This window comes from Cherax quadricarinatus, chromosome 4, assembly GCF_038502225.1.
Source record: "Cherax quadricarinatus isolate ZL_2023a chromosome 4, ASM3850222v1, whole genome shotgun sequence".
Lineage (NCBI taxonomy): Eukaryota > Metazoa > Arthropoda > Malacostraca > Decapoda > Parastacidae > Cherax > Cherax quadricarinatus.
This window is the reverse complement of record NC_091295.1, coordinates 19930136-19950943: the sequence shown is the minus strand read 5'-3', so window position 1 is coordinate 19950943 and position 20808 is coordinate 19930136. Positions and strand designations below refer to the sequence as shown.

The window sequence follows — 20808 nt, the reverse complement described above, 5'->3', positions numbered from 1 at the left end:
CAATACACGTCAACTGGTGAGTCTAATATTCTTTCACAAGTGCACCAATAATATTTATACCATTTTTTACACTAATGCAGTAGTCTGCATAACAGTAAATCTTATATTTTTTGTGAAAATAAAAATTCAAAGTGGAAAGCAAAAGAATATAAGAGGGGCCTTGAGACGTGACTAATGACTAGAGGAAATGTCATTTTAGTGCCAGGAATGTCTTTCTTGTTTATTCTGGACCCTATTCGGAAATTGGCATCTTTTGAAATTTGTGTGAAATTGGCAAAATTGCTAAATTCTGACCACTGTACTGGATAGTTGAATTTCATAAATGGGTGGTTTCCTGCACCCATTCGATAGAAAAAATGGAGTTCTAGCGAAATATTCATGTTTTCTGTCGACTAGTACAGTGAAATTGGCCGAAAATGGGGCTCAAAGTGGGCAAAATCGCCGATGCGTAAACATCGCCGAGACCGCTAACTTTGCGAGAGCATAATTCCGTAAGTTTTCTATCAAATTTCAAACTTTTGGTGTCTTTATGATCGGGAAAAGATTCTCTATCTTTTCATAAGAGAAAATAATTTTTTTTTTTTTTAAATTTGGCCGACCCTGAGAACGAGTTTCGGAGAGGGCCTGTCGACCCTCAAAGGGTTAACAATGGTGTTGAGGGTGGCAAGATTAGGGTGAGAGATGACATAAGTTGTGTCGTCAGCAAAGAGAATGGGGTTCAGGTGTTGAGATACGTTTGGAAGATCATTGATGTATATGAGGAAGAGCAGGGGACCAAGGACACTTCCCTGCGGAACTCCAGTATCAAGTGGCTGTGTTGTTGATGCTGTGTCTTTAATGGTTACATACTGATACCTATTAGTAAGGTAAGATTTGAAATATGTAAGCGCATGGCCTCTTATACTATAATGGTCAAGTTGGTGGAGTAGGATGCCATGGTCTACTGTGTCAAAAGCTTTTCTTAGGTCAATAAAAATTCCTAGTGGATATTCCTTATTTTCCAATGCTGTGTAAAGCAGATCTAGCATTTTTATGATTGCATCGTTAGTGCTTTTATTTTTCCTGAATCCAAATTGGCAGGGGTTGAGTATGTTTTCTGCCGTTATAAATGAATATAGTCTCCTGTGCATGAGTTTCTCAAAGATTTTGGATAGCAATGGTAAGTTTGATATTGGCCTATAGTTGTTTAAATCTGTAGGGTCATCACCTTTATGTATTGGTGTAACCCTTGCCGTCTTGAGTAGTTTCAGGAAGGTGCTAGTTTCTAGTGACTTGTTAAAAAGTAATGAGATAGCATGCGAGAGGACATGGGCCGCTCTCTTGTACAATAATGGTGGGACATGAGACAGATTCCCTGAGTTATTTTTAAGTGACTTTATAATCTCGGTGACTTCCGTGGGCTCAGTTGGAGCAAGATAGAAGGAATTTGGGAAATTCCCATCTAGGTAGTCCCCGGCATGGGCATTGGTACGTGGGATTTTATTGGCAAGATTAGAACCTATGGAGAGCGAAACGTTGCCACAATAAAATGTCACATTAGTTGCACTTGTGTCCTTTTACTTTACAAGACTATAGTGAGGAAAAAGTAAAAAGATTTTTGACACTGGTAGAGATTTTTCTTATTCACTAATTTTACTCTAGAAAATTATGCATTTAAATTACTGGGAATGCCTTAAAGTCGTAAGTATGTACTCACTGGAGTGGGAGGAGAGAGAGATAGAGAGAGAGATACATAATAATATATACTGTACCAGGAAAGTACAGTGGACCCTCGGTTATCTGCCGTAATCCATTCCAAAAGGTCGGTCAAAAACCGAAATAATATTTCCCATAAGAATTAGTGGAAATACAATTAGGTAGTAGGTTGGTATAGGTAGTAGGTTGGTAGACAGCAACCACCCAGGGAAGTACTACCGTCCTGCCAGATGACTGTGAAACAGAAACCCGTAACTGTTTTGCATGATGGTAGGATTGCTGGTTTCTTTTTCTGTCTCATAAACACGCTAGATAACAGGGATATCTTGCTACTCCTACTTACACTTTGGTCACACTTCACAGACACGCACATGCATATATATATATACATCTAGTTTTTTCTCCTTTTTCTACATAGCTCTTGTTCTTCTTTATTTCTTCTATTGTCCATGGGGAAGTGGAAAAGAATTTTTCCTCCGTAAGCCATGCGTGTCGTATGAGGCGACTAAAATGCCGGGAGCAATGGGCTAGTAACCCCTTCTCCTGTAGACATTTACTAAAAAAGAGAAGAAGAAAAACTTTATAAAACTGGGTTGCTTGAATATGCGTGGATGTAGTGCGGATGAAAAGAAACAGATGATTGCTGATGTTATGAATGAAAAGAAGTTGGATGTCCTGGCCCTAAGCGAAACAAAGCTGAAGGGGGTAGGGGAGTTTCGGTGGGGGAAATAAATGGGATTAAATCTGGAGTATCTGAGAGAGTTAGAGCAAAGGAAGGGGTAGCAGTAATGTTGAATGATCAGTTATGGAAGGAGAAAAGAGAATATGAATGTGTAAATGCAAGAGTTATGTGGATTAAAGTAAAGGTTGGATGCGAGAAGTGGGTCATAATAAGAGTGTATGCACCTGGAGAAGAGAGGAATGCAGAGGAGAGAGAGAGATTTTGGGAGATGTTAAGTGAATGTATAGGAGCCTTTGAACCAATTGAGAGAGTAATTGTGGTAGGGGACCTGAATGCTAAAGTGGGAGAAACTTTTAGAGAGGGTGTGGTAGGTAAGTTTGGGGTGCCAGGTGTAAATGATAATGGGAGCCCTTTGATTGAACTTTGTATAGAAAGGGGTTTAGTTATAGGTAATACATATTTTAAGAAAAAGAGGATAAATAAGTATACAAGATATGATGTAGGACGAAATGACAGTAGTTTGTTGGATTATGTATTGGTAGATAAAAGACTGTTGAGTAGACTTCAGGATGTACATGTTTATAGAGGGGCCACAGATATATCAGATCACTTTCTAGTTGTAGCTACACTGAGAGTAAAAGGTAGATGGGATACAAGGAGAATAGAAGCATCAGGGAAGAGAGAGGTGAAGGTTTATAAACTAAAAGAGGAGGCAGTTAGGGAAAGATATAAACAGATATTGGAGGATAGATGGGCTAATGAGAGCATAGGCAATGGGGTCGAAGAGGTATGGGGTAGGTTTAAAAATGTAGTGTTAGAGTGTTCAGCAGAAGTTTGTGGTTACAGGAAAGTGGGTGCGGGAGGGAAGAGGAGCGATTGGTGGAATGATGATGTAAAGAGAGTAGTAAGGGAGAAAAAGTTAGCATATGAGAAGTTTTTACAAAGTAGAAGTGATGCAAGGAGGGAAGAGTATATGGAGAAAAAGAGAGAGGTTAAGAGAGTGGTGAAGTAATGTAAAAAGAGAGCAAATGAGAGAGTGGGTGAGATGTTATCAACAAATTTTGTTGAAAATAAGAAAAAGTTTTGGAGTGAGATTAACAAGTTAAGGAAGCCTAGAGAACAAATGGATTTGTCAGTTAAAAATAGGAGAGGAGAGTTATTAAATGGAGAGTTAGAGGTATTAGGAAGATGGAGGGAATATTTTGAGGAATTGTTAAATGTTGTTGAAGATAGGGAAGCTGTGATTTCGTGTATAGGGCAAGGAGGAATAACATCTTGTAGGAGTGAGGAAGAGCCAGTTGTGAGTGTGGGGGAAGTTCGTGAGGCAGTAGGTAAAATGAAAGGGGGTAAGGCAGCCGGGATTGATGGGATAAAGATAGAAATGTTAAAAGCAGGTGGGGATATAGTTTTGGAGTGGTTGGTGCAATTATTTAATAAATGTATGGAAGAGGGTAAGGTACCTAGGGATTGGCAGAGAGCATGCATAGTTCCTTTGTATAAAGGCAAAGGGGACAAAAGAGAGTGCAAAAATTATAGGGGGATAAGTCTGTTGAGTATACCTGGTAAAGTGTATGGTAGAGTTATTATTGAAAGAATTAAGAGTAAGACAGAGAATAGGATAGCAGATGAACAAGGAGGCTTTAGGAAAGGTAGGGGGTGTGTGGACCAGGTGTTTGCAGTGAAACATATAAGTGAACAGTATTTAGATAAGGCTAAAGAGGTCTTTGTGGCATTTATGGATTTGGAAAAGGCGTATGACAGGGTGGATAGGGGGGCAATGTGGCAGATGTTGCAGGTGTATGGTGTAGGAGGTAGGTTACTGAAAGCAGTGAAGAGTTTTTACGAGGATAGTGAGGCTCAAGTTAGAGTATGTAGGAAAGAGGGAAATTATTTCCCAGTAAAAGTAGGCCTTAGACAGGGATGTGTGATGTCACCGTGGTTGTTTAATATATTTATGGATGGGGTTGTAAGAGAAGTAAATGCGAGGGTCTTGGCAAGAGGCGTGGAGTTAAAAGATTAAGAATCACACATAAAGTGGGAGTTGTCACAGTTGCTCTTTGCTGATGACACTGTGCTCTTGGGAGATTCTGAAGAGAAGTTGCTGAGATTGGTGGATGAATTTGGTAGGGTGTGCAAAAGAAGAAAATTAAAAGTGAATACAGGAAAGAGTAAGGTTATGAGGATAACAAAAATATTAGGTGATGAAAGATTGGATATCAGATTGGAGGGAGAGAGTATGGAGGAGGTGAATGTATTCAGATATTTGGGAGTGGACGTGTCAGCGGATGGGTCTATGAAGGATGAAGTGAATCATAGAATTGATGAGGGGAAAAGGGTGAGTGGTGCACTTAGGAGTCTGTGGAGACAAAGATCTTTGTCCTTGGAGGCAAAGAGGGGAATGTATGAGATTATAGTTTTACCAACGCTCTTATATGGGTGTGAAGCATGGGTGATGAATGTTGCAGCGAGGAGAAGGCTGGAGGCAGTGGAGATGTCATGTCTGAGGGCAATGTGTGGTGTGAATATAATGCAGAGAATTCGTAGTTTGGAAGTTAGGAGGAGGTGCGGGATTACCAAAACTGTTGTCCAGAGGGCTGAGGAAGGGTTGTTGAGGTGGTTCGGACATGTAGAGAGAATGGAGCGAGACAGAATGACTTCAAGAGTGTATCAGTCTGTAGTGGAAGGAAGGCGGGGTAGGGGTCGGCCTAGGAAAGGTTGGAGGGAGGGGGTAAAGGAGGTTTTGTGTGCGAGGGGCTTGGACTTCCAGCAGGCGTGCGTGAGCGTGTTTGATAGGAGTGAATGGAGACGAATGGTTTTTAATACTTGACGTGCTGTTGGAGTGTGAGCAAAGTAACATTTATGAAGGGGTTCAGGGAAACCGGCAGGCCGGACTTGAGTCCTGGAGATGGGAAGTACAGTGCCTGCACTCTGAAGGAGGGGTGTTAATGTTGCAGTTTAAAAACTGTAGTGTAAAGCACCCTTCTGGCAAGACAGTGATGGAGTGGATGGTGGGAATCGGCCAGTGTGTTAATAAAAAAAAAAAAAAAAACAATTAATCCATTCCAGACAAAAATCTTCACACAAAAAATAATTTTTTTAACAATTATATAAATATTACATAATAGTAGTAGGTTGGTAGACAGCAGCTGCCCTGGGAGGTACTACCATCCTACCAAGTGAGTGTAAAACAAAAGCCTGTAATTGTTTTACATGATGGTAAGATTGCTGGTGTCCATTTTTCTGTCTCATAAACATGCAAGGTTTCAAGTATGTCTTGCTACATTTACTTACACTTAGGTCGCACTACACATACATGTACAAGCATATATATACACACACACCCCTCTGGGTTTTCTTCTATTTTCTTACTAGTTCTTGTTCTTGTTTATTTCCTCTTATCTCCATGGGGAAGTGGAACAGAATTCTTCCTTTGTAAGCTATGCGTGTTGTAAGAGGCGACTAAAATGCCAGGAGCAAGGGGCTAGTAACCCCTTCTCCTGTATAAATTACTAAATTTAAAAAGAGACACTTTCATTTTTCTTTTTGGGCCACCCTGCCTCGGTGGGATAGGGGCGGTTTGTTGAAAGAAGAAAGATAAATACAGTGGACCCCAGAGTTTCGTGATTAATCCGTTCCAGAGAGCCTGCCGAAAGTCGAAATTCACGAAACTCGAAACCATTTTTCCCATAAGAAATAATGGAAATAAAATTAATCCGTTCCAGACACCCAAAAATATTAAAATAAAATATTTTTTTCAAATTAAATAAAGATTTACATACTGAAAACAATCAGAAATCAAGTACATGCATATAAAAAATAATAATAACATTACACTTACCTTTATTGAAGACTTCTGGGTGGATGGAAGACGGGAGGAGGGGATAGGAGGAAGGTGTACACTATTGTTTGGAAGGAGAATCTCCTTCCATTAGGACTTCAGGTAGCAAGTCCTTTTCTGGGGTTACTTCCCTTCTTCTTTTAATGCCACTGGGAACAACTTGAGAGTCACTGGACCCCTGTCGCACAAAATATCTGTCCAGAGAGGTCTGTTTCTGGCATTTCTTTATGATTTGCCTGAAGTGGGACAAGGTTTTGTCACTGGACATGTTGCAGATATGGCTTGTTTCAGCTTGGTCAGGGTGATACTTTTCAACAAAACTTTGCAATTCATTCCACTTTGAACACATGTCCTTAATCACCGAAGAAGGCACCTCCTTCACTCTCTTTTCCTCCTCCTCTTAAGCAAGTTCCTCAGCTGTGGTCTGATGCTGTTCCAGTTGAAGCTCTTGCAGTTCATCAGTGGTTAGCTCTTCCCTGTGGTCCTCCACCAACTCTTCCACATCCCCGTCACTCACCTCCAACCCCATGGATTTGCCCAATGCCACAACACTTTCCACAACAGGCAGAGGGTCAGCAGGGTCAGGGTCTGCCTCAAACCCTTCAAAATCCCTCTGGATTGTGTTCTTTGCTTTCTTTACCAAAGGGCTTGCACTAGCTTTCCTTGGGCCCATGGTGACTTATTTAGCAGTTGCAATCACAAAAAACAATGGATTATTACGTATGAACCCGCAGGGTGATGGTCACGTGTTGGTAAACAGTGGCACACTGAGCATGAATGGCATGGGAGACTGGCTTTGTGTGTGCAGTGACGGGCGGACAGGTACCAGAAGGTTGCCGAATCACGAGTCTAATCACGAAACTCGAGGCCAAATTTTGCCGAAATAAATTGCCAAAATTCATATTTCACGAAAGTCGATGCTGCCGAAACTCGGGGGTCCACTGTATTACATACCTTTTTTGAAGACTAATGCAGGCTGCTAGAAGATAGGAAGGAGGAAAGAGGGAGGACTTAGTCTCTGGAATGGGAATCCCCCTCCATAAAGACTTCAGGTATCAAGTCCTTATCCGGGGTTACTTCCCTTCTTGGTTTTTTAATACCACTAGGACCAGCTACACTTCCCGCATGCCTGATATACTTCCTGCATGCTTCTTACATTTCCTGCATACCTGCTACACTCCCTGCATGCCTGCTACACTTGCTGTATGCCTGCTACACTCCCTACATGCCTGCTACACTCCCTGCATGCTTGCTACACTTCCTGCATGCCTGCTACACTTGCTGTATGCCTGCTACACTCCCTGCATACCTGCTACACTCCTTACATGCCTGCTACACTTCCTGCATGTTTGCTACATTTCCTGCATGCCTGTTACACTCCCTGCATGCTTGTTACACTTCCTGCATGCCTGCTACACTTCCTGCATGCCTGCTACACTTCCTGTATGCCTGCTACACTTCCTGCATGCCTATTACACTCTCTGCATGCTTGCTACACTTCCTGCATGCCTGCTACACTTCCTGCATGCCTGCTACACTTCCTGTATGCCTGCTACACTCTCTGCATGCTTGCTACACTTCCTGCATGCCTGCTACACTTCCTGCATGCTTGCTACACTCCCTGCATGCCTGTTACACTCACTGCATGCCTGCTACACTCCCTGCATGCCTGCTACACTTCCTGCATGCCTGCTACATTCCCTGCATGCCTGCTACACTTCACACTTAAATTCCATGGTGTTTCTCACTTTCTTTACCACAGGATCTTTCTTTGGAGCCATGGTTACTTATTTCACAGTTGCACTGCAAAAATAACACAAATTACATTGGGAAATAAGCGAAATATTTGTATGTATGAGCAGAAGCTTCCTCAGCTACTGAGAGAGACAGCCAAACTGACATGCAAGCGGCCCCTGCCGGCGGACGGGTGCGTCCCAAATGGCTGATCACCAAATTAACGGCCAATAACTGGGCACCAAAAAACCGGCCATTCACTGAGTTGGCCGATAACAGAAGCAGCCGATAACTAAGGGTCCACTGTATTTGAGGGCCTTGTCTCAAATCTGCACATTGTCATAACTATATACTGGAGTGAGAGATATGGGAGGAAGTGCAAAATAAACCCAATGAAAGCAGGAGTGCAGTGGGCATGACAAGGGAACAGTTGTATCAATGTCCGTGACCCCAGACTATTCAGCATCTTACCAGAAGATATTAGAAACACTGCTGGGACAAGTGTAGAAATCTTCCAGTTTGAACTGGGCAAGTATCTTCATCAGGTGCCAGATCACCCAGGCTGTGATGGATATGTAGGTTAATTGACCACCACCAGCATCAGCCTGGTTGACCAGGCAAGCACCAGATGAGCTAGCCCATGCCCTGCTCAGAACTCATCAAAGGTAAAGGTCATAGTTCAAAGGCATAAATAAAGGATTGGAGTTCTATATGTACTGATGACTGAGATCATGGTTGGAAAAGCTGGCTAGCAGGCATGAGTGAGTGTGGTTTATAGGTTTAAAATTTTCTCTTTTAATGTATGTAGTTAATGTAGATTCTGCTAATGAATTGTTAGCTGAATTCAATAATATAATGACTGGTTTCTATATTCATCATCACATTAAAGAAACGATGTAAAGAAGAGAATATAAGTTACTGTCAGCACCAGAAAGATGCTGGAGAGCCATGAGAAACAAGACGGTACCAGGAACCTCTATAGGAAACACATCAACCCAGATACTTACCAGTGATATAAACTCTCCACTTTAGTTTTAATCAAACTGGTCAGCATTTCTTATTATTGCACCTACTTAATGCAGTTCTCAGTATTAATCAGTGTTTATATTGTTGTTTTTTTTAACAATTTTTGTATTAAAGGGAAGGTTAGTTTTTTGCAGGCACTGTAGAACACAGCCGTCTATGTCTTCTCAGTCATCTACATTTTTTACTAGTGAAGCTTTACAGCTCCACTGACTCAGAAAAATAGCTGTTCTGAATCAGCACTATCAGTTACGGCAATTTACACGTTACCACATTGAAAAGGCAAATAAAATTACTGTAAGTTATGTGCTATAAAATTACTAAACAGTATTGTACTGTAGTACCACAGGTTATAATACTCATATTCTTAACCCTTTCAGGGTCTGTACTGTAAATCTACAGCTTTACATTGAGGGTCCAAACCGTAGATCTACGCAATGTGCTCAGCTCACTCCGATAAGCTGTGAGCTGTAAATTTGGGCCTAGATATGAGAGAATACATTTATGTGGTATGTGTGTACCACATAAAATAAATCCTGCAGCACACAGTGCATAATGAGCGAAAAAAAAAAACTGAGACCGTAATTTTTTATTAAAACAGCAACTTTGCAGTGTTTTCTCGTATGTTTTTTTATAGTTGTATTTGCAATTTCTTGGTCTCATTTGATAGAATGGAAGATATAATACAGAAATAGAGATGATTTTGATTGGTTTTAGTACTGAAAATGGCTTGAAACTGAGCTCAAATTAGCGGAAATGTTAAATTTTTGCCAATGTTCAAGAGTAAACAAATGACCTCACATGTTTAATACACGCCAGCTAGTGGGTCTAATATATGTTCACAAATGTGCTGATATTATTTATTCAATTATTACAATATTGCATGACAGTAAACCTATTTTTTGGCTTAAATAAAAATTCATTATGTGAATAAAAAATCAAAATGGAATTCATTTGTAAAGCCTGAAAACGTAACTAATGAACAGAGGAAATGTTAGTTTAGTGCCAGAAATGCCTGCATTGATTATTATGGACCCTATTTTGAAATTGGAATATTTTGAACTTTGCATTAAATTGGCCAAATTACCAATTTCCAATCACTTTATTTTGTAGTTGAAACAGTTAAGTTGGCAATTTCTTGTGCTCAGTCGATAGAATAGAAGTAACACTAGTAAAATAGCTAAGAATTTGGTGGACTGGAATAATGTAATTGGCCTAAAATGGGAGTCAAAGTCGGCAAAATCGCCGATGCGTAAATATCGCTGACACATCTTCGTGAGAGCATAATTTCGTCAATTTTCCATCAAATTTCATACTTTTTGTTTTATTACCTTCAGAAAAAGAATCTCTACCATTTCATAATAAAATATAACAAAATTATTTTATTTTTAACCCTTTGAGGGTTTTGGTCGTACTAGTACGTCTTACGCGTAGGGGTTTTTGACGTACTAGTACGCATAAATTCTAGCGGCCTCAAATCTCGCGCGAAAAGGCTGGTAGGCCTAGGTGTGAGAGAATGGGTCTGCGTGGTCGGTGTGCGCGGTAGAAAAAAAAATCTGGGACCCAGTGGTGCATTGTGGGAATGCCCTCTTAGTAAACAATGTCCACCATGCCTCGCGGTAAGAAGGTCCTCACTCCTCGGCGAATTGGGACACTTTTGTTCCCCAGTGACAGTTCTAATAGTGATGGAAGTGCCAGTGAAGATGAGTTTCGTGGTTTTAGTGAGGTTTTGACCGAAACTAATGACCATAATATCGGTAATAGTGAGGAAAACCCAGACGACCCTCAGCCTTCCACCTCTGGTGCTGGGCCCTCTTGTTCACGTTCAGTTGTTCCAGAACCCAAGAGGAAACTTCTATTTTCCCAAATCCCAGACTCAGATGAGAGCATGGGTGATGATAGTGATAGTGAATATGAACTACAAGCTCTTCAAACTAGTTCCAGTAGTGATAGTGAAGTGCAATATTCCCCAGTGAAGCGTCAGTATATACGACGATATATGCGCTCTGGTAGTGTGCCATATGTTATACCAAGGGGAAGGAGTGTATCTTGGAGTACATCCCGTGGCTGTACAACAGGAACAGACAGTGAAAATGACGAAGATACTGTTGCAATTGGGATGGAAAATGTGCGTGGTGGTAGTGGTGCCGGCGGTGAGGCACCAGCAGTGGGCCATGCTGCCACCCACACCGCTGCCTCAGCTGATCTAGAACAAAGGCCACCATCCCCCACTCACCCACCACACCAGCCTCCACAACCACAGCCTCCACAACCACAACCACCTGTCATTGTCCAGTACCCACCAGCAGACCGCACCTGGGATTGGCAGGAAGCTGTCAATTTTGTTCCAAATCCCCACCAGTTTGATGACAGCCAAAGTGGAATACGGCCATCTTGTGCACTTGGGAACAATGCCACTGAACTGGAATGTTTCGAGTTATTCTTTGACGAACCACTGATGAAAAGTATTGTCATGGAAAGCAACACATACTACGAGTACACCATGGCAAACACATTACTTTCACCAAAATCACGTCTACACCAGTGGAAGGAGGCAACTGTGGCTGAGATGTATCTTTTCTTTGCCACAATAATGCTTATGCCACATGTGTATAAGCACAAAGTGAAATCATACTGGTCAACAGACCCCCTGATTGCAACACCAGGTTTCAGTGATATAATGCCAGTGAATCGATTTGTGCTAATGTTACGTATGCTTCACTTCTCAGATAAAACCAGGCCTGACAGGCCTCCATATCTCGGTAAGTATTGACGTTAAAATTTTTTTGTTTAGCCTATAATGTTTAGAAAAAAAAACTCTATTTTTTCATAAGAAAAAAATAATTTTTTTTTTTTTGAAATTTGGCCGACCCTGAGAACGAGTTTCGGAGAGGGCCTGTCGACCCTCAAAGGGTTAAATTCTTGGACACTGGTGTGCACTTTGAAATTTGGCGTCTGGACCCTGAAAGGGTTAATATCCATTATTCTTCTGAATCTGTGGATCAAGTCCACTGATTCAGAATTTTGTCTGTTTATGTTCATCATGAAAATTTAATTTTATAATTTGGAAGTTACAGACAATCGGCCATAAAATGCACCCCCTCTCCATTATTAGCCTGTTAATTAATGAGTTCACTGTATTGCTACTCTTGCTTTCATCACCATTAAACTAATGCTACATTATTTCCTTTCTTCACTATTAATTAAATTTCTACTACCCCTCCTGTATGAAATCATGCTTTTATATTCCTTAGAGCATTCTAACTTTCAGAAAAGCACATATGGGATGCACCTTAAGTTTTGTTTTGATTGCTCTCTAAAGATTCATTAATGTGCTTTTTAATTTTCAGCTCATGCCATGAAGCGGTTAATGTTATGCCATTCTTCGATACCTGCAACCAACACCTTGCATCTCTGCAACACAAGTTAAACCAAACTAAAGCAGACATTCATGTGGACATCACTCGAGGTGTTGTTGCAGCTGTGAATACCTCTTCCTTTATGTACAGCACAGCACAGGGCAGTGACAGTGAACTATTAGTTGATGTAAACAAGAGTAAAAATGCATCAGTTTACCATATCACACCTGATAAGATCAGTGTTTTAAATATCCTGTTTCCATTCACTCGTGATCAAGATGACATTGTTGATGCCTCCATGGAAGAAGTTGCAGCCTTGTGTGATGTGATGGCTGCATATTCAACAGTGTGTAGTGAGCAAGATATTAATTTTGCACTGCCGCAACTTTGTGGTTAGTTATTAAACATCTGTTTTGGTTTTCCAATTATACTAAACTTCATGTCTTTATTTCACTTTCACCAATTTATGTCAAGAAGTTAAATATAATCTGGAAGTTTCCTTAGATCAGATCTGATCACCTATTTCCCAGGTACTGTATTACCCCTATGGGTTTAGCAGTTCCCCGTGAATATAATACTGTACTACTGTAATATAGAGGTTTCCGTATCATTTTCTATAGTCTCACTTGGTGGACAATAGCCAGAATTCTAGACCTTTGTTGCCTCACATCCTCTCACTAATCACATTAAATGCTGTGTCATTTTTCTCTAAAAGCACAAATAGTCATCTTTTATAGTCCCTGGCCATGCTGAATTCAGGGAAATCAACTTACAGACTTTTCTGCAGTTCACGAAGCTCTAATTTTACTTGGCTGCCATTTTCTGATTTATGTTCTGACCTTAGTCCAGCACCAATGGGATCTCTGACAATATCAGTGGTCACATTAATGACTAATTGGCTATCCTCCCTTTATTGCTGTCATTTGTGAGAAATTACACGTGTATAGTAACAGTCTTCTCATGATGGTGGGTCCTGTGCCACATAAGTGCCAGGTTGCATCAACAGTCGAACATCTGAGTGTTCCATTCAGAGAATACATTGATGTAATTTTTCAGGTTCTCCTTCAATACCCTGACATGCCTGTTTTGTCTGCCCATCTCTGTGACACAACTGTAATGCATGTTCTCTCTATGACTTGTTAATTGAAACCTATTTACTGCTCCAACTGTGATGTCTTCATTTTACAATTAAGTTCGTCCTCAACACTTGTACCTATTTTTTCCTTTACCATCAATCACTGCTAAGCAATGAATAATTGCCCACATTAAAATTTAAACAAATTATATGATGAATTAATTACTGAAGATGGGACGTCACAAGTATAACACTGCTCCTGTCTCTATGAAAGAGTCAGTCTCATGCCTTGCTCCTCCCTAATGTGGTACCAACTTTATACTAATCCCAAACCAGTGGTCATTAGAATCCATTTTTCCTTTTACTTGTCAGGTGGGGAGAGTCTTCTGACCTATCAGGAGCCACTGTCACCAGTACAACAGCTTGATTTATTAATGCTGGTGAACGAGGATAAATGTGATAGTTTTATATACCAACATCTGATTCGTCCCCTACCCTCAGTTCTGGAGAGAATTGCCCATGGAAAGAACTTAAGGTGAGGGGATATGTGGTCTACTATATATTACCTACATAATATGTTATTGCTTCTCTTATGAAATTTGTTAATACTTGTTTAACACCAAAACAAATGTACATTCTATCCCTGAATATCAAAAAGATAATTCATTAAAGGGTTTTCCACAGTGACATATATATTGGTGTCCTGGGATATGGTTCAGGAAGTGGTGATGTGATGTACCACACATTTGGAGCATCATTCCTAACATCGGTCTCACAGTTCAGAATCACACAGCCATGGAACAATGAGCGTGCTCAGGGTTCTCTCCTACAAGGATTAAGAGCAGTGAGCACCTTTCCCTTTCGACCAGGATCAGTCCGGATTGCTTTTGTTGTGAGCTGTGATAATCAGGACCTTCCAAAGGTTTGTTTTCAAATATACTAGCAATGATATTGTTAGACATGTCCTGAAAATAATATTTGTATGATAAATTTAATTCAGAATTCTTCTTCTGTAAGTCATGCGTGTTGTATGAGGTGACTAAAATGCCGGGAGCAAGGGGCTAGTAACCCCTTCTCCTGTGTATATTGCTACATTTAAAAAGAAGAACTTTTTTTTTTTTTAGGTCACCCTACCTCAGTGGGATATGGCTGATTCATTGAAAAAAAAATCATTCATGCTTCAGCCCCTAAACTGGGGATGACCTATGTTACAGGGAATGATGTACATGTATATACAGCAAATTTTTGTACACCTCATTTCTGTTGTGGGCCACCATTTAATGCATCAGATCAACTATTTGGGTGTCCTGTCACCTTGTCACACCTCAGAAAAGAAATGTAGGGCCAGGTTCGTTCACGCATTGCATCATGAATAATGACGACTTATCAGGACGTGTAAACAGGGTGTGTGATATGCCACTCTGCATATTTGTAAGTTTCTTTTTATTCAGGCTTGTGTACATAATATATATTTTTGCAGTGGTCTTGAGAGTACACAAATTTTCCAGGCACATAAGGAGGACCTTTCAAAATATGTGTAATTTTAAACCAGGATAACCTAAGAAAGTCAAATGATGTGACTTCCATGTTTTGAGAGGTATCACACTCTGAATCAATTGTAATATCATAAGACTTCTTTGTACATAGTGTCTTGAGGGCAAGCAGATGTTATGGGCAATAAAAAGTATGTTACAGTTCATGTATCCAGTAATTTAATGCAGGTTAACCCAAGAAAGCCATGGAACTTACTTCCATGATTCAGGAGATATTACATACTGAATTAATTATGCTATAATAAAATTTTCTTGTACATATGCTAGAAGACAAAAACAATCAAAAGAAATAAGGAAAAACAATTATTTCTGCCAATTAATATTATTTTAACACACCGGCCTTCTTGCACTGAGGAATGATGACTTGAAAAAGAAGAAATACTTTCACCATTACTCACCACATCACTGTCTTGCCAGAGGAGTGCTAATACTTCAGTTCAGATGCCCCTCCAAACTGCTATATCCCCACCCCTCCTTCAGAGTGCAGGCACTGTACTTCCCACTACCAGAACTCAAATCTGGCTAATATTGTATATTCCATTTGAGGCTGTATTGGGCTAAGCATCTTCCCATGTTTTAAGTACAAAGTCACCTTGAAATACATCTAGTATCATATGAAATTAATGTACATAATGTTAGACACTGAAAACATAAAGTGAAAAACATAATTTAGCACAGCTTATCACATTCACACGGCTGTTGCTGACAAGTGATCATTTTTTTTGCCAACCTCAACGTGCAATAAAAGCATAAGTTTTCTTTTTATTTTAATTGTATTTTTTGTGGGTCTATTTAGAACAAATATATGCCCTTTGGCATAGGTAGTAGGTTGGTAGACAGCAACCACCCAGGGAGGTATTACCGTCCTGCCAAGTGAGTGTAAAACGAAAGCCTGTAATTGTTTTACATGATGGTAGGATTGCTGGTGTTCATTTTTCTGTCTCATAAACATGCAAGGTTTCAGGTACGTCTTGCTACTTCTACTTACACTTAGGTCACACTACACATACAAGCATATATATACACACCCCTCTGGGTTTTCTTCTATTTTCTTACTAGTTCTTGTTCTTGTTTATTTCCTCTTACCTCCATGGGGAAGTGGAACAGAATTCTTCCTCCGTAAGCCATGTGTGTTGTAAGAGGCGACTAAAATGTCAGGAGCAAGGGTCTAGTAACCCCTTCTCCTGTATATATTACTAAATGTAAAAGGAGAAGCTTTTGTTTTTCCTTTTGGGCCACCCCGCTTCGGTGGGATACAGCCGGTGTGTTGAAAGAAGAAAGAAGAATATGCCCTTTTAATCCTTTCAGTGTTGGGACCCCAAAATTAAAAGATCTGACATTGTTGGAATTTAACAAAAAAGTTCTGAAATGGTTGAGAATCATTTTTAGAAAGTAATGACACCAAAAATATGAAATTTGGTGGAAAACTCAGAATTGTGCAGGCTTAAAGTTGGCAGTCTGGGCATAATTTAAGTAGTGTATTGGCAATTTCACCTGCTCTTAGTTTTATTTTAAGCCAATTCCATTGCTCACTTCAACCAAATTCTTAATTTCACTATTGCCTGCCATTCTATCAATTGAATACAAGAAACCACCCATTCAACTATCAGAACTACCCTATAAAGTTCACATTAGTCGATAATTTTGCAAAAAATTTTACAATTCGACAAATTCCAATTTAAAAATAAAATCCAAAATAAAGACTGTATGCATTCCAACAACTAAAGCAACCTATCATCTGTTCATTAATAAAGTCTCCAGACCTCTCCTATATTACATTTGCCCTAAAGTTTAAATCTACCATCACAAAAAAATTGAAGTTCTACACTTTTTTTTTTTTTTTATAAAAATATATAGGTCACATTGACTTTCATTGTCTTGCCTCTGGTAAGACAGAGTGAATGATTGTAATAAAGTTGGTAGAATTACCAACAATATGTAAAGTAAAAGGACACAAGTGCAACTAATGTGACATTTATTGTGGCAACGTTTCGCTCTGTAGGAGCTTTAGCGTAATGGCTTGATAAAGCTCCTGCAGAGCGAAACGTTGCCACAATAAATGTCACATTAGTTGCACTTGTGTCCTTTTACTTTACATACAGAGTGAATGATGTTGAAGGTGTTCCTTTTTCAGGTCACCATACTTCTGTGGGAGATGGCCATAGTGTTAAAATAATAAAAAATAGGTTTGAGGGAATATCCTGGGTTATATAAACATGATGTAATTTCTGTATGTCCATAACACCTGTTTGCCAAGACCACTAAAATATATACAGTGGACCCCCACCTTACGATATTAATCTGTTCCTGAGAGCTCATCGTATGCTGAAATTATCGTAAGGTGAATTAATTTTCCCCATAAGAAATAATGGAAATCAAATTAATTCGTGCAAGACACCACAAAGTATGAAAAAAAAAATTTTACCACATGAAATATTAATTTTAATACACACAAACTGACACTTACCTTTATTGAAGATCTGGTGATGATTGATGGGATGGGAGGAGGGGAGAGTGAGGAAGTTGTTAATGTTTAGAAGGGAAATCCCCCTCCATTAGGACTTCAGGTAGCACGTCCTTTTCCGGGGTTACTTCCCTTCTTTTAACCCTTTCAGGGTCCGTCCCGTAGATCTACGGCTTAACGTTCAGGGTCCAAACCGTAGATCTATGCCAAAATTCTAGCGCCATCAAATTTAGCATGAGAAGGCTGGTAGGCCTACATCTAAGAGAATGGGTCTGGGTGGTCAGTGTGCACACCATAGAAAAAATCTGGACGCCCACATGGCATTGTGGGAACGCCGGCAAAGTAGCTTTGTTCATAGTGCCTGGCGGCAAGATGCTCTCACTCCCCACTCACTCTCCGGGCGAATTCTGACTCTCCTCTTCACAACTTACAGTTCTAAGACAGATGGAAGTGGAGCTGAAGACGAATTCTATGGTTTTGAACCATATGGTACCATTGTGCCATATGGTACAGTGGTACCATATGGTACAATGGTGCCATGTTTGTGTATAACTAAATAAACTTACTTATGATGCCACATGCACTTGAGTAAGTTTATTCAGGTGTACAGAAATACAATTACATAGATTATCATACATAGTAGCATATGTATAAAATCCTAGGATAACGCAAAAAAGTCAGGGTGACTTATTTCTATAGTTATCCCTGTATCTGTACCATATGGTACCCTGTACCATATGGTACCCTGCACCATATGGTACCCTGCACCATATGGTACCCTGCACCATATTGTACCCTGCACCATATGGTACCCTGCACCATATTGTACCCTGCACCATATGGTACCCTGCACCATATGGTACCCTGTACCATATGGTACCCTGCACCATATGTTATCCTGTACTGCATGGTACCCTTTACCATATAGTACAATGTACCATATGGCACCCTGTAACATATACCGTGTACCATATGGTCAATAGGTGTTGGTGGCATGAGACACCAGCCAAGACTGAGTGAGTGGCGACACAAGCTAGCTATTGACTCCGCAGTTTCCGAGACAAAGTGCTTTGTCATCCACCTCAAGGAACACGTAAAGTTCCTGTACACTTGTAAATATATAATAGAACATTACTAATATACAACATTTTTGCATATTTTTGTTGTAAACAACTATTGTAACCAAAATAATAATGAAAATATTAGTGTGTTGAATACAACAGTACCATATTTATTTATTTTATTTATTTTTTTTTTTTTATTTGGACATGATACATAGTTGTACAAAGAAATATAGTGACTGGGTACACATGCCAAAAGCCCCTTGTATGCAGAGCATTATGGGCAAGCTTAAAATTAACTTAAGATTAACTAAGCAATGATATATACAGTTCAATTAAGTTCATTAAGTCACAGGTACACACAAGTACAACTATCTTATATAGTGTAAATTACCTAGGATAACCCTACAAAAAAAATGTCAGATAAGGCCAGGATGAATTACAACACCTGGATATGCTGAATGTTGAAGACAGAGTAAAACAATTTGAAGTTAAATCAAGTTTATAAAATTGCTCATGAACAGTGTCCAGAATATCTTGCTGCCAATTATGTCAAAGCAATCATAGTACTAGGGGGAGATAATTATTATTATTATAATCATGGGGGAGCTCTAAACCTATTAGGGGGAGAGAGCACAATTTTGTAGTACCCACAGTAAGTGGCCAGGCTTCAAACACATTTTATTGTACAGCAATAAAGGAATGGAACAGACTGCCTGCACATGTCAAAGCCAGTCATAGCATGAACCAGTACAATGAACCATATGGTATCATTGTACTGTATGGTACAATGTACCACATGGTACCATTGCATCATACGGTACCATTACACCATAAGGTACCATTGCACCATATGGTACCATTGTATCGTATGGTACCATTGTACCAAATGGTGCCATTCTACCATGTGGTACCATTGTATCATATGGTACCATTGTATCATGTGCCATTGTGCCATATGGTACCATTGTATCATATGCTATTGTACCATATGGTACCATTGCACCCTATGGCACCATTGTACCAAATGGTGCCATTCTACCATGTGGTACCATTGTATCATATGGTACCATTGTATATGGTACCATTGTATCATGTGCCATTGTACCATATTGTACCATATGGCACCATTGTACCATATGGTACCGTTGTATTCAACACAATAACCGCACAAATATTTTCATCATTTTGTTTACATAAGAGGGCACTCCCTCAACTACCTCAAGTCATACCTCAGCAACAGAAGCCAATATGTGTACGCAAATGGGGCAAACTCTTCTGCACAACCAATTACAGTTGGTGTCCCACAGGGAAGTGTCCTTGGCCCTCTTCTCTTTCTCCTATACATAAATGACCTACCAAATGCTTCGCAATTACTCAAACCCACACTATTTGCAGATGACACTACATACGTCTTCTCCCACCCGAGCCCAGTCACGCTAGCCAATACTGTAAATACCGAATTACAGAAAATATCTACCTGGATGAGGACTAACAAACTTACACTAAACATTGACAAAACCTACTTCATTCAGTTTGGTAACAGAGCTACAGATGTCCCTCTTAACATAATGATAAACGGATCACCTATCACAAAGCTAACAGAGGGAAAATTCTTAGGAATCCACCTTGATAATAGACTCAAATTTCATACACATATTCAACAAATTTCTAAAAAAATTTCCAAGACTGTAGGCATACTATCGAAGATACGGTACTATGCTCCACAGTCAGCCCTCCTGGCCCTATATCACTCACTTATTTACCCCTATCTCACCTATGGAATTTGTGCATGGGGCTCAACAACAAGTAACCATCTCAGACCACTAATTACCCAACAAAAGGCTGCAGTTAGAATGATAACAAATTCTCACTACAGCCAGCACACTCCACCAATATTCAATACACAAAACCTACTCACCATACAAAACATCCATACTTATTACTGCACCTATTACATACATAGAACACTTAACTCTGATATTAACCCTCCCCTCAAACATCTCCTTGCCAACCTCAACAGAACACATGACCATAACACAAGGCACAGATCACTCTTTGATGTTCCTCGTGTCCATCTCACACTATGCAAAAACTCAATGCACATGAAAGGCCCTAAAATCTGGAATTCATTACCTGTAAATATAAAAGAAACACTACCTGTTTATAAATTCAAGTCTCTTCTCAAAGATCACTTACTCACCCAAAACCAAATAAATACTGAATAACTCAACCTTATAAATTGTATATCTTAAATGTTTCTCACAATTATATCACATAAATGTTAAACCTAAAACCCAATCTAACTTTACTATTTTTTTAAA

At 39.7% G+C, this 20808-nt stretch overlaps 2 protein-coding genes across 3 annotated transcripts in view; one reads left to right on the top strand and one right to left on the bottom strand.

Annotated features, from left to right (window-relative positions):
• Positions 1–20808, bottom strand: part of bcn92 (LYR motif-containing protein bcn92) — a 165966-nt gene that overhangs the window by 48274 nt on the left and 96884 nt on the right. The gene's annotated exons all lie outside the window — the stretch shown is intronic.
• Positions 1–20808, top strand: part of LOC128684172 (apolipophorins) — a 183518-nt gene that overhangs the window by 132109 nt on the left and 30601 nt on the right. Inside the window, exons 8-10 of the mRNA XM_070095041.1 lie at positions 12323–12723; positions 13779–13941; positions 14091–14328. Coding sequence (XP_069951142.1) covers positions 12323–12723; positions 13779–13941; positions 14091–14328 — 802 coding nt within the window. The remainder of the gene's footprint in view (positions 1–12322; positions 12724–13778; positions 13942–14090; positions 14329–20808) is intronic.